We start from the raw sequence: 16548 nt of genomic DNA, 5'->3' as shown, positions 1-16548 counted from the left end.
TCCATTCTTGAGAGGAAGAGAAAAACAGCAATCGGTGTTCAGTCCTGGTAACAACAGTGTGGTGGCTGTGAGCGTGATGAGTCGGTGTGAGGGGATTTGAAGAGGTCTAAAACCTCCTCTGTGTTGTTGTTGTCAGCCCTTCAGCTGCAGAGCTCAGAAAGTGCCGTCTGCAGCCAAACAACGAGCCTGAGCAGCCTGAGGACCTCACAAACCCACACGCTCACTCTGATGTCAAAAGGGCTGCTTCTTAACGAGCATCAGCGGATAAAGCCGCGATGAAAACGTCGACCAGTCGGCCCTGATTGTTCAGATCTGAGGTCCTCAAATAACACAGCTGTATAATTATCATTTTACATCCTCTCAGGATCTTCACCAAAGACCAACAGCGCCCCCAGCAGCTGATGCAACATCATTGCAGTGGAAAAAACACAGTTTTCACACGCAGGTCCACCTGAGGGGAGGCGCTCAAGTTTGAAACAAAGAGTTGTGCATTTATCTGGTTTTATTGAAGCTTCGACAGGTGTGGACCTGTCTGAGGATGAACTTCAGCTGGGCTGTACTTTCATGTAACATCATTCGTACCACAACCTGGTGCAGCGAGCCAGTGCAACCTTTATTAAACAGGTTATTAAGAACACCCTTTTTCTGGGATCAAATCTGTTGAGGAAACTGAAGTAGAAGATGGAAAGATTGCAACAGTTTGCTGGCGACATGTCACCCCCTGGTGGCCAGAGTTGTAGTTACAGTTTGAGGGTAATTTTGAGAAGTTTCTGGAGCGTTTTCAGTGATTTTAGCTGCCGGTGGAGGTTTTTCAGCACAATTACTTTTATTATTATTACGCAGTAAAAAAAGAAAAAGCTGTTGTCTCATTAGTACCTGACAGCAGCTGGATCAGTGCCCAGTATAAGGGAGGGATATTTAGTACAGGAGTCGGGCTCAGATGTCGCTATTGGTCGAATCGATCCTACGAGCAGACTTTAGAGCCTCGCTGTTGTCCAGCACTTTCTGTCTGTAACGGCGGCTCTCAGCTGTAGCTTTGCAGTCGTAAATGAAACGATTCATCTGCTCCGTGCTTCACTAGCAGCTTTGCATGATATGCAGTTCAAAATAATCACTTAGCTCACACTGAGCCTCTGCGCGGTCTTTGAGAAACTCCTGTGAAGGTGAAGATTTTCCCAAACCAGGAAATTTAGTCTTGCAACTCTGAAAGTAAACCTTCATCTCTGCGTTTGGACATCATGTGGGCCGCGTTCTTGTTTGTTTCTGACGGACTGATTGGTTGGGATGATATCGACACCCGCAGTGTGCTCTCGGCAGCACTTGAGAGAATATTGACGACTGAGATGTTTATCAACATGAACTTGGAAAAAAAAAAAAATGCCTGCTATTAAAAAATACTCCTGTACATGGGAGATCTTTCAGTTCTGGCTGCTCCACCGTTCTCTGTGACATCACAAAGTTCCAGGAATAGAAAAGCCTGATAAAATGAGTGAGTGCAGCCTGACCCACACTCACAGGGATGACTGTACATACACTGAGCTCATTATTACAAACTTTGATCAAGTTAATATGAAGGAACGGGAGATTTATGACAGGAAACAAGAACAAAACGAGGAAAACAGGTCCACTTTTAATCTAATTTTATTACCTGGTTATTTAGTAAATTAGATTTTTACACCTTACTCATTAAAAATAACGACCCCCTCAGATAAATCTCGATAAGTGCATTTAGAAAAGGACAGGCGCCAAAAAACAACCATTACAAGAGAAGCTGGAAACATCTGTGCGTCTCTCTTCTTGTATATAAAAGGAGGTAAAGCCACAGATTCTGATTCTCCACAGAACGACCCAGTCTGCACGATGACATGGAAGTAGGACAGTCTCTGTTTGCCCCACCCACTTCCGCCTGCAGCATCTTGCGTCGCCTTTAGCAGACGACAGCGAGGAAACGCTGCCGCTCAGGGAGAGTCCCTCCAGCAGGGAATGATGAGAAAGTGAACACACACACACACGTGCTGTTTGACTTCAGCCTCTGACTCTTTATGGCTCAGAGTTCCCCGTGAGGAGCCTCCAAAACAAAAATCCCCAAATCCCCCCGACACGGTCCGGCGAGCCAACACGAGGCTCCGCCTTTAGGCGAGCGTTCAGCAGTCCTCTGAGTGTAATTTTCAGGCACTATGGACACACACACACACACACACACACACACACACACGGTCCAAGCAGTCAGTCGTCCGGCTCGGTGACACACTGCTCCACGATCTCTCTCAGGTTGGGGTTCTCCATGGCGGCCGCCACTCGCTCCTTATCGTTGATCTGTTTGTTAACTGAGACAAAAACAGAGACGACACAAACGTTCTGACAACTGGACCACACCGGAAACCCGCACACGTGCCGCCCCCTCCTGTAATGTTTGAGCTGGAATAACCTCAGAGAGCGCTGCTTAGCTCCAACATATCATCTCGGTGAGGGGTGTTCCTCAGGGCTCCATTCTAGGACCTCTGCTGTTGCTCCCAGCTCAGGTTTATCTGAGTCTTTGTAAAGATTTCACCACATTTCTGAGTAACTCAGAGCTGGATCAGGTATCAGCGTCAGTGGGATCAGTGCTGTGGTTTCAGATTCAGGGTTTTAATGGTTAATGACACCATGTGCTCTGAACCACTTGCTCATGTCTGTGCTGTAATGTTCATGCAGCATTTTAGCCTCTTGTCTCTGCACTTTATTGCTCTGTGGGGATTTTTAGCTCTTCACTCTCACCTGTTGCTGTATTTTGTCAGTTTGCTCCATTTTTTAAAAGTCGTTCATGTAACTTGTCAGTACAGATAATCTCTTGATATTATTTTTTTATCTTGCACCGTCTACATGCTAATACCTTTACACGTTGAGCACTTTAATCCCATAGTTCTTAAGTTTTGTGTAAATTAAACCTAAAGACGGTCAAAATAATAGTAACCATAGGAACCTGTGCAGAGCCGGGGTAGCATGTGACTAAAACAGTAGGACAGGGTTAGGAGCAAAGTCAGATGTGTAAAGTAAATACCATGAACGTCTTGGCTTCTAACAGCAGATTCAGGTAAAAGACAATCTGTAGTTTCTAAAAGCTCAGATCCTTCTGAACCCCTGCTGTCTTTGCTGAATACGTCTAGTTCCACACAATCCATGAAAATGCCTTTCAAAAATAAATGAGGCAGACTTACTATCTTCTTCAGTAGAGTGTGTTCCTTCCGAAATGTAAATTTCCAACTGAGAAGGCAAAGAAAAAGAAGCGTTGTTAACGGGCTGCTTGTTTCAGAATCATTTATCCAGCTTTTATTCAGTTAACAGAGGATTTGAAAGCCCGGCTCTACATAAAAGCGAGAAACACAGAGGAAGGTGGTTTAGGATTAGAAACTCGGAGAGCAGAAATAAAGCAGGATTTCTGCGGCTCAGAGAACAACAGACGCCATTCATCGTTTAAAACTCAACTTTGAAACGTGAACGCTGCTCAGAGTGTGATAAAACTGAAATCTGACGGTGCACAGCGTGAACTCTCGATGACTGAGACCGCTCTCAGATGACTGGTTTCAGTGATAGTACTTGGTCCCCAATGGGCAGAGAAACGCTATCATGTGGCAGGAAGACAACGCTGGAAACTAACAGAGCTTTGTCCAAGAGAACATCTGGGGCCGGTGTCCTGCAGGTTTTAGATCTCACCCTGGGTCAACACACCTGAATCACATGACTTCATTACCAGGCCTCTGGAGAACTTCAGGACATGTTGAGGAGGTCATTTAGCCATTTAAATCAGCTGTGATGGATCAAGGACACATCTAAAAACTCTTTTAGCCTCTATAGGGCACTGCTAGCCTCTGTCGGGCACTGCTAGCCTCTGTCGGGCACTGCTAGCCTCTGTCGGGCACTGTCGGGCGCCGTCAGCCTCTGTCGGGCGCCGTCAGCCTCTGTCGGGCGCCGTCAGCCTCTGTCGGGCGCCGTCAGCCTCTGTCGGGCGCCGTCAGCCTCTGTCGGGCACTGCTAGCCTCTGTCGGGCACTGCTAGCCTCTGTCGGGCACTGCTAGCCTCTGTCGGGCACTGTCGGGCACTGCTAGCCTCTGTTAGCCTCTGTCGGGAACCGTCAGCCACTGTCGGGAACCGTCAGCCTCTGTCGGGCACTGCTAGCCTCTGTCAGCCTCTGTCGGGCACCGCTAGCCTCTGTCGGGCACCGCTAGCCTCTGTCGGGCACCGCTAGCCTCTGTTAGCCTCTGTCGGGCACCGTCAGCCACTGTCGGGCACTGCTAGCCTCTGTCGGGCACTGCTAGCCTCTGTCGGGCACTGCTAGCCTCTGTCGGGCACTGTCGGGCACTGCTAGCCTCTGTTAGCCTCTGTCGGGAACCGTCAGCCACTGTCGGGAACCGTCAGCCTCTGTCGGGAACCGTCAGCCTCTGTCGGGCACTGCTAGCCTCTGTCAGCCTCTGTCGGGCACCGCTAGCCTCTGTCGGGCACCGCTAGCCTCTGTCGGGCACCGCTAGCCTCTGTTAGCCTCTGTCGGGCACCGCTAGCCTCTGTCGGGCACCGCTAGCCTCTGTCGGGCACCGCTAGCCTCTGTTAGCCTCTGTCGGGCACCGTCAGCCACTGTCGGGCACTGCTAGCCTCTGTCGGGCACTGCTAGCCTCTGTCGGGCACTGCTAGCCTCTGTCGGGCACTGTCGGGCACTGCTAGCCTCTGTTAGCCTCTGTCGGGAACCGTCAGCCACTGTCGGGAACCGTCAGCCTCTGTCGGGCACTGCTAGCCTCTGTCAGCCTCTGTCGGGCACCGCTAGCCTCTGTCGGGCACCGCTAGCCTCTGTTAGCCTCTGTCGGGCACCGCTAGCCTCTGTCGGGCACTGCTAGCCACTGTCGGGCACCGCTAGCCTCTGTCGGGCACCGTCAGCCACTGTCGGGCACTGCTAGCCTCTGTTAGCCACTGTCGGGCACTGCTAGCCTCTGTTAGCCACTGTCGGGCACCGTCAGCCACTGTCGAGCACTGCTAGCCACTGTTAGCCTCTGTCGGGCACCGTCGGGCACTGCTAGCCTCTGTTAGCCACTGTCGGGCACTGCTAGCCTCTGTTAGCCACTGTCGGGCACCGTCAGCCACTGTCGAGCACTGCTAGCCACTGTTAGCCTCTGTCGGGCACCGTCGGGCACTGCTAGCCTCTGTTAGCCACTGTCGGGCACCGTCAGCCACTGTCGAGCACTGCTAGCCACTGTTAGCCTCTGTCGGGCATCGTCAGTCTCTGTTAGGCAACATTAGTGAAACTTTTTTTGAAGTGGATGCAACTTTCTCGGACTCGAACACTAAGTAAATGAACTCTCACATGATGTGAGAATAAAATCAAACTGTTAATGAGAAGAACAGACATGAAAAGTGTTAGCTTATAACCAGCTGTTGTTGTTGTTGTTTAACCAGTGCTCGTCAGGCTTGTCTAATCTGCTGGTAAAAAGTAATTAGGACAACATCAGGAATAAATGAGCATGTTTATGCACTTTTCATGTGTTACCTATTAATTATACGTTTAACAGAAGGTGAGTTTATTTTTCATGAGAATCAGGAAGAGAGGATTAAATACCAATAATACAAATATGAGTTTTTGTAGCAAATAACCTGAAATAATCACTCACTGTATTTTTAATGTTCCTGTGTGGTTTGGATTAACTGCTATGCAAACAGTCAGTGAGAGCTTCCTGCAGAAATCAGGCTCCATTAAACAAACTTTTCATTACCCTGATAACTTTTTCTGCCAGTGTGAAGCTGCTTTGTCCAGCACTGCTGATTAAAATCACTCCTCTAATTAAGAGGCTACTCGACTCGTTTGTAAAGCAGCTTTAATGATGAAGCTTGCAGCTCTCCACCTGCCTGCACCCTCTCCGGTCTGTCTGATAGCAGTCCAAGAACTCCTCGATCTCTGATGCTGAAACCTCTCCAACGAGCTCATGAATAAACCGCTAACGGGCTGCCAAGGCCAGCGGAGGGTTCGTCGACAGCGGTATTCCTGCCTCCGTTTCTCCGAGTGCCGCTCATTGATGTGTTAATGACAGAACAGCTGTGTCTGTCCAGGAAGCTTCGACTCCTCCGCTTCCTTTTGTTCTCTGTTCGATTTGTTTTGTCACGTCTGAGTTTGGAAGGCAGTTCAAACGTCTACGCACACAAAAACAGCACCGGGTGAAACTTCTATAATTATATTGCTAGTTGCTCTATACAGAAAATGGCTGAAAGCAAAGGTGTCATTTGGCAGAGGTCAGCTGACCACTTTGTTGTGGCATCACTGAGAAGCGGGTGCGCATTTTAACCTAGACCATGACGAGCTCCGCCTAAACCCTGACCAAAAGTAGAAAGTGGGAGGGGGAAAAGGTGATGCCAATTGCTAAACACAAAGGTTCAAATCCGGGGTGAAAATGTGTCATCTGTGGTTTGGGTGCAGCGGCTTATGTCACGCTGAAACTCACCTTGTGTTTAAACGGCAAACATCGCTGGAGCTTGACTTGTAAGCACAGGCCTGCAGACACAGAAGAAGCCCATCAGACACTGACGAAGAGCAACGTTAGCAGCAGATTAGACGAGTGTGTGTCAGAGTTTACTGATGAGGAAAACAGCAAACAGGAACATCAAACATGAGAAGAAGCACGTGCCATAAAAACTAAGGCACTGTGTGTGTGTGAGCATGCATGTATGAATGAATGTGTCTGTGTGTGTCTCTGTATACATGACTTCCTGCCACACAATATATGCTTACAACTGTTTAACCACATTTCCTGGTTATCCAAAGGTCATCTCCCCACACCTGTATACAGCTTAACTTTAATGGTTCACCATATACAAGCATAGGGGAGCCCCTAAATGGCCGGGGCTGAACATCCTTCACAAGATAAGGAAATCTGTAGTTGTATCTGTAGTTAAACATTACGGCCCCCCCACCATTCAACAGGCCGGGGAGGAGAACAAAAGAATATCTAAACATGCCGTTTAAGAAAAGGTTTACAAACTGAAGCACAACAGTGACAACATTTAACAACAATAAACACATCGTGAGAGCAGCCTCCCATTCAAAAAGAACCAACTTCTGCCATTAGCTGCTAAATTAATCATAGTCCCACAGTGATGTCTTCAGCTGCCACAGCATATATCAGGTTTTATATAGTCTGTCTTGAAGTAGATTCACTCTGTCGCTCCGACAGTTTGATAGAAATAGGAAAAGGAGCTGGAGCGGGCCGATAAAACATCCTGGACCCCCCACAGCTGTGTTAAAAGGCTCTCCATGATGCAGCAGCGCTGTCTGGTTAAAACTTTATTTGCTTTTACACACACACACACACACACACACACACACACACACACACACACGCACACACACACGCGCGCACACACACACACACACACACACACACACACACACACACACACACACCTTCCAGAGATCGCTTTGAGCTAAAAGCGAGGCGCTGGTTATTTCCTGCTGCTCATCACATCAAGAGCGTCCTCGGGCGGACTCTGTCACTGCAGCGCCGCCGCTGTGAGGACGTCCAGAATAATAAGTACGAGCTCTGTGGCTGCCAGCACGGCGGCCTTACAGAGGTGATGGAGAGACTGGACTGTGATTAAAAGGGAAACAAACTTCTAATTAAAATAAATCAGGTGGTTACGACCCCGTTGCACAAGAATTCAGTGATGTGCAGCTCTCATAAATATTCATGTTTTATTCCCAACAGAAGAGAGAAAAGACATCAAATGTTTAAACTGAGACTTTTACTGTTCTCCATGGAAGAGAGGAACATTTTGTAAGAAGGAGAAGCAGCGGGGCAGCTCGCTCTCTGAGCACGAGGCTGTTTTCTACATGTTCATTTGTTTTCTTTGCTCTTATTAAATCTACTTTAACAAGTTTGCAGATAAGTGTGACAGAGGTTTACTCTGATTACACAAACTGTATGCAGGACTAAGTAGTATTATATAATATTATACTGCAGTGTATTTCTGACTAACCTGACCACACTTACATACTTTGAAATCTGTAGACAGTACTTTCTATATGCTGACAACACACCTGTAAGAATCATGGAAACTAACCTGACCCTGCTCTACCTGAAGCCCTGACACAGTGTATCCAGCTACGCGTCCACAGACAGAATGACACCAAACACAGAGCGGGTCACCTCGGCCGAGGTAATCGGGTCACTGGCAGCAGGTCAGTAACATGTCTGGGAATAAAAAGAGTGTGAGAAGGAAAGACGAGCAGAGGTTCACAATCTGCACAAAACTACGTCGAGCAGCTGCTCTCTTTGGCTCAGACATTTATGCACTGATGTAAAAGACGAGCGGACGCAGTGAGAAACACGTTCCTGCCATCAGATTCAAAATGAGCTCATTGTTTTATCATAGTGGTTCATTTTCTCAGTTTAAACACTGGACACATGTCTCTGTGCTCCAGGAGATAAAACAGGAGTTTATGAGGTTTGCAGTGTTACTTACACTGCACACAGCATCCCAACTAACAGCTTCTCGGGTGGATCACAGACTCTTGTGTGACTGGTGGTTGTTTGAACTTTTTAGTTCCTGATTGTTTTTAGCTCGATTTCATTTTTGAGTGTTCAGTCTTGTCTTTAGGCTCATGTTGATCTTTCACTCTGGTTTCTTTTTGTTGAAGCTAAGATTCGTTTTTCAAATGCGGTTCCTCCTGTAAGCGTCTCCTGCAAAGATTTTCCATAAACCTTAGAAATAGATTATCTGGAATATTTTGAGTTGTCCTCCTAACAGGAGCTGAAATAACTCAGACTGGTTCAATCATCGACTCACCGATCAGCGTAGCCAGGGAGCAGTGGGGGACGGTGGGGGAGAACCTGATGATGATGAGGTACTCGTCTTCTCCGAGCTCCTGCACCTCCACGCACTTCTCCGTCACCACCTCCAGCTCCTCCAGGGTGTTGGGCTTCTCTGGGTCACGGATCGATTTGATCACATCTGATGGAGGGCAGAAAAAGAAAACGTGAGTCACATGACGGCGAGATTAAAGTGAGAAAACAGGCAAAGCCTCGTGTTTGAGGATCCGCTGAAACAAACTGAGAACGATACGAAGAGTCCAAGAAATTCTGAGTTTTTCCTGCTGCAGAGCAGACCTGTAGGAAGGTGACTGTGAAGGAAGTGAGTCTCAAGGCTGTCAGGCTCAGATATATACATACACCCCCACGAATGTCAGGTTAAATGCCTCTTAGCAAGATGCACCTCAACCACATGCTTTTGTATCCATCAACCAGCTTCTGGCACGTCTGGCTGATATTTGACTGCTCTCCTTTGCTGAATCAGTCGAGTTCATTTAAACTGGTCCACAAATTTTCAGGGGTTTGAAACGCTCAATGCTAAGCCCAGTGTTAGCCTGCTTTATCCAAAACCAGTTCTGCTGTGTGTTTGGGATCGTTGTCCTGTTGGAACTCCTGACTGTGTCCCCGTTTCACTCGGCTAGCTGCTCATTTGAGCTGAGGGGGACAGTCTGGGTGTCTCCCAGACCTCAGTGGGGACAGATCTGAGTAACTTGTACTTGTGTGATCTTGGATCCTTGCTCAGAAACGGCTCAGAGAGACTTTCCCAACTTGTGTAAATCTGCAGTTCTGCTTTTCAGATCTTCACTGAGATGGCTGGACTTTCCCATTGTTCCCAGTATTGGTCAATCCAGTGAATGCTGTCAAACAAATCCTTTTTATGCTGCAGAGAGAATCTGTCAGTCGTAATTAACCATGATCACTAATGAGAAGCTAACAGGCCTCGGCCAAGTTTAAAGACATTGTAGAACCTCCAACATCATTTATCACAAGCTTTCAGCATGTGCACGTAAACATCAAAATCAATTCAGACTTGAGCACCCAGATCCTGTTTTTAAGTTTTTTAAAACTGTCCATGCTGGAAGAAGAACCGCTCAAAGAAATCATTAAAAGCCCAAAATGACTGTGAGGTTCAAGCCTGTGACGAGTGGATGGAAACTTCATGTAGTTTTACTGAGGAGGACAGTTAAAAATAGGTCAAATGTTGAGCGTAAGTTTTAATTCTCTAACCTTTTCCACATGTTTAACCAGACAAATCTTTTCTTTCGTCGCACCAAACTCCAGTTCAATAATCTCACATTTAACTTAATCTTCAACAGTTTACGTTTTTACTACTAATCTATAACACCTGCTAAAGCTCATTACACGGTCGACACTTCGGCGCGTGATTTAATCATCTGCGAGCAAAGCTGACAGAAAACTCTTACTCAGATAGTTTTTCTTACAGTGTGGCGGTAGTCATCACTGACTGCATGTGTTTAACATTATTTACAGTCGTTGGTATTTATTGTCAGTATCCTGGCCGTGGGTTTACAGACTTACAGTACGTAGACAGGTTAGCTGACAGTGCAGTAGAGCCTTGTTTATGAGACCAGAGCCTCCATTAGCCTCCATTACCGGCTGAACGTACCGTACACTTCTAACGCTTTCTCCTCCATCTTTTTGGCCCTCGGGGCATTCCAGTTGTCCGTCAGTCCGGAGAACTGTAAAACCTTCGTGACAGTTAACGACACGAGGCTCAACACTGCTTCCATGTTTTAGAAAACGCCATAATAAACGGGACCTTTCGCGGTGACTTTGGCAGGAAAGCTAATGACAGCCGTTAGCGTACAGCAGCGCGCCTTCAGCAGATCTCTATCTGCGACAATGGAACCAAGCAGCTACAGTTAGCATGAGCGCTAACTGCTAAACTGTATACAGATCGGCGGTGTTAGTCTCAGCCAATTAGCGTGTCGCTTTCTAGAGCTGGGTCCAGGGAAAAGCAATCGATCCACGATGACGTTATTGCGCATTAGTTTCCGCGGAGGTCAGCTGACAGTAGAGGCAGCACACGTGACAACTGAAACCGAGCAGCTGTTTACATGAGAAAAGGAAGTATCCAAAGAGCTTCGACAGCAGATTTATTCTTCTTTTGAAACTAAAATGTCTTCTTAGCTCACAGTTAGACCTTTAATCCGGTTTCTCCGGTCCCGGTTCACCTCGCGAAGATGTTGGAAGCGGATCAGCGGCTGCAGGCTGGATCCACGGAGGTAGCTGTGATCCCGGAAAATCAGCACTGTGGTGATGTAGCGGACGTACGGAAAGCCGAGCTTGCTCCTGGAGGCTCCCTGCTCGGATGTCTGGGGGTCCGGGGGCAGCTGGTGGTGTGGGACCCGGCGGACAGAGACGCTTCTCCGGCTGCAGTGGAGGGCAGCTACCGAGAGTGAGTCAGCAGGAACCGCACAGATAGTGACTGTGATAACGCTGAATAATCTCCGAGTAACTGGTTTAACATTAAAATGCGTTGGATCTGAGACATCCTCTGTTTAAACTAGAAGCCATCAAACAGAGCTCCTCCTGGCACTGTCCAGCTAACATTTAACTGTGATTTCTGACTATTTGATGTTTGCTAAAATATCTACATGATTTGGGTAATGTGACACACACACAATAAGAAAATGGGCTGAAAATAAATGCATGTATTACTAAAACACCAACATGTGTTTGTATGCTGAAGCACTGCAGTGCGTGGCTCTCTGTGGAGTGCAGCTGCACAAACGGAGACAAAAAGCCAGTAAAATGCCTCCAAAGACAGCTGATACTGCAGCTGGAGGTCAGCAGACGTCCTCCCTGTGCTGTGTCGGTTAGTGAGGGCTGCCCAGGACTGCAGGTAAACAAGCAGATTTTCTAAAAGTTTCTTTCTGCTCACAGTTTTTCGTGGGAGGAGGTGTCCGTCCACTCTCGGGGAGTCGGCGGCTTCAGGCTGCTGGCTGTGGGATCTCAGGGTGACCTGAAGCTGCTGGAGGTCAGGGCTGAGCGGTCGGCCTTCACCTCCGTTCTCTGTGTGTGTGAGTATCCTGCAGACCGCCTGCTGCAGACCATCAGAGACCAGGACCCCAGTGAGTACCAAAACCGTCTAGACCACCCGCGGCTATTAACGTGTCGCATTAGCTGACCGAGTGTTTGCTCCCAGGTGTGAGCGAGCTGCAGGCGGTGCAGGTGTTGTCCTTTGTGACTGCCCGCTGCTGCGCTCTGCTGAACTCTGATTGGCTGCTGCAGCTACAGTGGCAGCAGGAGGAGGAGGAGCCTCAGACGTTATCCTGCTGCAGAGTCGAGCTGGCCGACAGCGTCTCGTGCTCTGCTGTCCATCACTGCGTCTCCATGGAAACCCTGTTTGCCCTCAGCTCCACTGGACTCATATGTATCCTTCACGGTCTCACTGCTACACACTGAGAACATGGCTCATGACTCACACACCGTCCTAAACAGGTCAGCACGAGTAACAGTGTGCAGAAGGTCACAACACCAGTAAGTGCATCATAGCACGAGATCAGGGCAAATGTGCACTGACGGGCGGTGGAAGTCCTGCAGATGATCCCCCAACAATAACATAATTCATGAAAACAGACATCGCTGGGTGATTTCTTCCTGCAGCTGCTGCTGTCATGGTCCATCCCAGTACCACGTCCTCCTTTGCTGCATCCACGAACCTCTTCTGAGGCCTTCCTGTTTTCCTCCTGCCTGGCAGCTCCATCTTCATCATCCACTCTCCGTCCTCTGCACACGTCCAAGAGAGCGTCCCTTTAGTTAAGAGACAGGAAAGAGGGATGTGTATCGATGATGGAGTTCTCCTTTTTATGAAGCATTTAAATACATTCCTCTCAAATTGTTTGCAGTGTAACTTTCATGAATGCATGAAATAAAGCGCCTCGTTTTTGTCCATACATCCTTTTCTTTAACTCCACCCCCTCCAGCTGTGTGCAGCGTCTCTGATGGCACTCTGCTGGCCAGCGTTAGCCTGCCTGCCTACCTGAGCTCCAGCCCGGCAGAGGACGAGCTCACCTCTTTCCCCTTCTCCTCCTCTGCCTCCTTCTGCCTCCTCCAGGTGTCGGCTGATCTGAGCACAGCCGTGGCCGTCACTCAGTCCCACGCCGCCATCGCCGTCGACCTCAACCACTACTTCAGGTATAAAGTCAGTGCAATGACGTAGAAGGCATCTCGATGAGTAGTGTCTGTGTTAGAGTCTGTTTGTGGGGATTCAGGTGAAAAGCGTCACATTAAAGCCATAAAGTGCTGAAAAGATTCTCAGAATGGTGACAGAAGCAGAAACGGCGAGGGCGGGGTGGATTCGTCTGCGGCGCTCTGATCCTGTGCGTGAGGTTCCCGGCTCAGCTGGAGGAATATTAAACCGATTAACTGCATCAAACAGGGAAAATCTAATGGCGCCGACTCGTCTGCGAGCTAATCCCGCTCTGCACTGCAGAGACGGCACAGAGCAAACTTCAGAGTCATGATCTGTCTTTCAGGATGTTTCCGGACCACCTGCTGTGCGCCGCCCCTCGGTCACGCCCCCCTCTTCAGCCGCAGCACCCCAGAGACCAGGACAGCCTGTCGAGCTCCAGCTTCAGCGTCTCAGCCCTGGGAGCGACCTTCAGCACCGACCGGTAAGCTGCGGAGCGTCTGGATTTATGAGCTGTGACCAAAACTTTCTTGATTTTTGTTTGTTAAAATAGTTATTTATTTTAAGAAGAGAAAGGTCCACCTCTGACCTTTCACCTCTGACCTCAACTCCAGCTCCTGGGAGGCTCGTCTCAACTCCATGTACAGCAGAGCAAAACAGGCCACTGCTCCTTCCTCCTCCTCCTGCTTCTCTTCTTCTCAGCCTCCCAGGACCTCCTCTTGGTTCTCCTCCCTCCCCCACCTGGACTCCCACCTGGCTCCATCCTCGTCCCACAGCAGAGTGCCTCCGGGGGGGATGACCGTCACTTTCGCCATCCCCGAATCGTCCGCTTCATCTCAGCTCACCGTCTCTGAGTTCTCCGCTCTGCTGACCTTCGTCCGCCCGGGAAACCAACAGACCACAGTTGCATTGTGGGATATGAAGTACGGGAACGTGAGATACCACCAGGCGGCGGGCGAGGCAGCGCCGGTCCAGCGCTGTGGAGAGCGGCAGCATCGGCTGCTGCTGAAGAGTAAGTCGCCGCGCTCCAGGTCACTGTTGCTGTGATGGCCTCAGCAGCCCGACAGGGCGCCAAAGGTTCACACGGTTACTCTGCACAAATGAATCCAACTTGGTTTTTTGTCCAAGTAATTTTCAAAAACTTGCAGTTTGTGTCGAAGCAGCGCGATCACCTGACAGCTCGTGTTTCTGTGAAAGAAAGGAAAGACGGCAGGGACCGCATCAAATCAGCAAGCCCCGCCTCCAGTAACCTCACATCCTGTGTGTGTGTGTGTGTGTGTGTGTGTGTGTGTCAGAGGCCGGTGTGTTCCAGGTCCTGTTCTCCGTATCGCAGCAGGACTTGCTCAGCCGGTTGATGTTGTTCGGCAGCGCGGCGACAGTGGACGCAGTCTGCCACCTGAACAGCTGGGGGCGCTGCTCCATCCCCATCCACGCCCTGCAGGTAGCAAACAGCTGTATATCTAATTAAACCTCGTTCTGATCACAGGAAAACATTTTTGAGATCTTTGATGGTTCTGTGAGAGAGAAAATCCTGAAACAAAAAACTCTGTTATCTATTCATTAAGAAAAGTAAAAACAAATTCTACTTTGTTTCCACTGTTTATGACATTTGCATCAAACAGTTTGTCTTCTTTGTTGTTGCACAGACTGGACTGAAGAACCGTCAGCTGGACACGGTCGATTTCTACCTGAAGAGCAAAGAAAACGTCCTGAACCCTCCGGCGGCAGCGTTCAGCTCTGCTGATCAGCCCGCCGCCTCCACGCTGAGCCTCACAGACAGTACGTGCACGCCACGTTACAAGCACACGTTTTAGATCACAGGCAGAGAAGCGTGCAAACTGCTCGCAGATGCACGTGGATGCCGTTGAATGCAAATCTTCCAAAACAACTTTCCCTGAAACGAGTTCAGGAAAGAGTTTGTTGGTGCTTATTACACGAAGCAACAGCACAAAGCATCGTTCAGTCTGTAACATCAGAAAACACATAATCTTAGAGGTAAACTGCTGTGATACAAATATCTGTCCCCTTCCTGATTTCTTATTTTTTTGTGATATCGTGTGTGTAACGAGCCGTCGCCCCTGCAGGAGTGCAGGAGCTGTGTCCCGCCTTAGACCTGCTGTGTTCGGCCGTCAGAGACTCGAACAGCGAAGCTCAGAGCCGACAGTTCTCCGAGCAGCTGCTCAACATCACCCTGAGCTTCGTGAACACGCAGATCCGCTCCGTGCTGTCCAACACACACCGTAAGAGAACAAGCACACACACACACACAGAGCATTAATACAGGTGTCCGAGTTGACGCTGCTCTGCTGCGTCTGCAGACGAGGACTCGGGCGTGCAGAGCTGCATGAACGTTCTGGATCGATACGTCGCCGAGCTGAGGAGCTACATGAAGAGATTCCCCTGGGCTGCAGGGCCCGATGTGTCGGCTACCAGAGCTGCGGCTCCGGCCGAGGAGGAGGCTCAGCGGGACGAGTGGGAGCAGCTCTCAGCAGAGGTCAGATTTAGACGTTTTTCTTTGGTCCCATAACCGCAGTAACCTTCCTGTGATGCTAAAAAAATGTGTGGAAATCTGAAAAGTGTTGTTCTGTGTTCATGCTGCAGGAAGTGGTCCATCAGTCCATCCTGACCAATCAGATCCCAAGAGCTCAGGCAGTCCTGCGGAGGCAGAACCGGCCCGAATGTCACCTGCCGGCTCTGAGGAGGGAGGGTCTGCGGCAAGTTTCCTCCTGCCTGCGGCGCCGAGACCTGCAGACCGCCAACACACTCCTCGCCAACATGGTGAGAGCAGCTGGCATCACACACGTTCAACTACAGGTTATCAGGAAAAGAGCAAAGATGAGCCTCATAGAAGAGAAGTAAAGACAAAAGTACCGATTGTTTTTTATCTCCTGTTCGAGCAAACACGACCAACGTTTCTAATAATGTGGCCGCGGGTGTAGGAGTAAAGCCTGTGGGCCAGTTTATCTGCTCTGGGATCTGTATGATGTCACAGAGACTCTGAGTCCACAGTCTCAAACGGAGCGGGGCCTGGACCCCGGCTCTGCGAGCCGATTCGTCGATCCTTTTTGCGTCGAGGCTGAGCGGTCTGTGTTTGGGTTTGCAGGGTTTCAGTGTGAAGCAGCAGCTCCACCTTATCTGCCTCCACACGGATGACAAGGAGCTGAGGGAGCTGATGGTGAGTGTGGCGTGTTTCCTGCTATTTTACTTTGAAGCATGCTCTCCGTTTGTTTCTGTGAATGTTTACGTTCGTCCCCGTCCGACCTCTAAACTGTTCCTACTTGTTGCACAGGTGGATGAGCTGTCCAGTCGGAGTTACTTCCCAGAGGAAGAGAAGGAGAGTGTCGAGTTCATCGGGGAGATGGAGAAGCTGGGGTCGCGGCCGGCTGTCCGCTGCACAGGAAGTACCTCGCATCAAGGGTAAACAGCTGCTTGCTGAATCCACAGCACAGAGTTCCACCAATCAGAGTGGCTCTCTGTCACACTGCAGACGTCTGTGTTGTGGACGTGTTAGCTCCTGTCTCTTTATGCACCGCCCACCCAAAAACCTGCTTCTTTCTGATTGGTCAGCTT

At 49.3% G+C, this 16548-nt stretch overlaps 2 protein-coding genes across 4 annotated transcripts in view; one reads left to right on the top strand and one right to left on the bottom strand.

Annotated features, from left to right (window-relative positions):
• Positions 1-1625: 1625 nt before the first annotated feature.
• ciao2a (cytosolic iron-sulfur assembly component 2A) lies at positions 1626-10858 on the bottom strand. 3 transcript variants are annotated; one of them, XM_086302190.1, is made up of 5 exons: positions 10450-10807; positions 8800-8964; positions 6459-6508; positions 3198-3243; positions 1626-2327 (listed from the first exon to the last, which is right to left on the bottom strand). In XM_086302190.1, exons 1-5 carry the CDS (start codon positions 10571-10573, stop codon positions 2227-2229), a joined length of 486 nt encoding a protein of 161 aa, XP_086158316.1. In that variant the 5' UTR covers positions 10574-10807; the 3' UTR covers positions 1626-2226. The 3 variants fall into 3 exon arrangements, with proteins under 3 accessions (XP_086158316.1, XP_086158317.1, XP_086158315.1); XM_086302191.1 differs by lacking the exon at positions 3198-3243 and having other exon boundaries at positions 10450-10827; XM_086302189.1 differs by lacking the exons at positions 1626-2327; positions 3198-3243 and adding an exon at positions 5025-6150 and having other exon boundaries at positions 10450-10858.
• Positions 10470-16548, top strand: part of spg11 (SPG11 vesicle trafficking associated, spatacsin) — a 19787-nt gene continuing 13708 nt past the window's right edge. The window contains exons 1-13 of the mRNA XM_086302188.1: positions 10470-11241; positions 11730-11917; positions 11992-12219; positions 12773-12983; positions 13325-13462; positions 13593-13990; positions 14274-14419; positions 14625-14757; positions 15063-15218; positions 15297-15472; positions 15580-15756; positions 16082-16153; positions 16268-16395. Coding sequence (XP_086158314.1) covers positions 11027-11241; positions 11730-11917; positions 11992-12219; positions 12773-12983; positions 13325-13462; positions 13593-13990; positions 14274-14419; positions 14625-14757; positions 15063-15218; positions 15297-15472; positions 15580-15756; positions 16082-16153; positions 16268-16395 — 2366 coding nt within the window. The 5' untranslated portion in view covers positions 10470-11026. The remainder of the gene's footprint in view (positions 11242-11729; positions 11918-11991; positions 12220-12772; positions 12984-13324; positions 13463-13592; positions 13991-14273; positions 14420-14624; positions 14758-15062; positions 15219-15296; positions 15473-15579; positions 15757-16081; positions 16154-16267; positions 16396-16548) is intronic.

Source organism: Aulonocara sp. 'chitande type north' Nkhata Bay, linkage group LG7 (assembly GCF_057382095.1).
Source record: "Aulonocara sp. 'chitande type north' Nkhata Bay isolate Kocher_YH1m ecotype deep benthic linkage group LG7, A_spYH_male_GT1.1, whole genome shotgun sequence".
In the NCBI taxonomy this organism is placed as follows: Eukaryota; Metazoa; Chordata; class Actinopteri; order Cichliformes; family Cichlidae; genus Aulonocara; species Aulonocara sp. 'chitande type north' Nkhata Bay.
The sequence above is the reverse complement of the archived record's forward strand: the minus strand, read 5'-3'. Positions and strand labels throughout refer to the sequence as shown.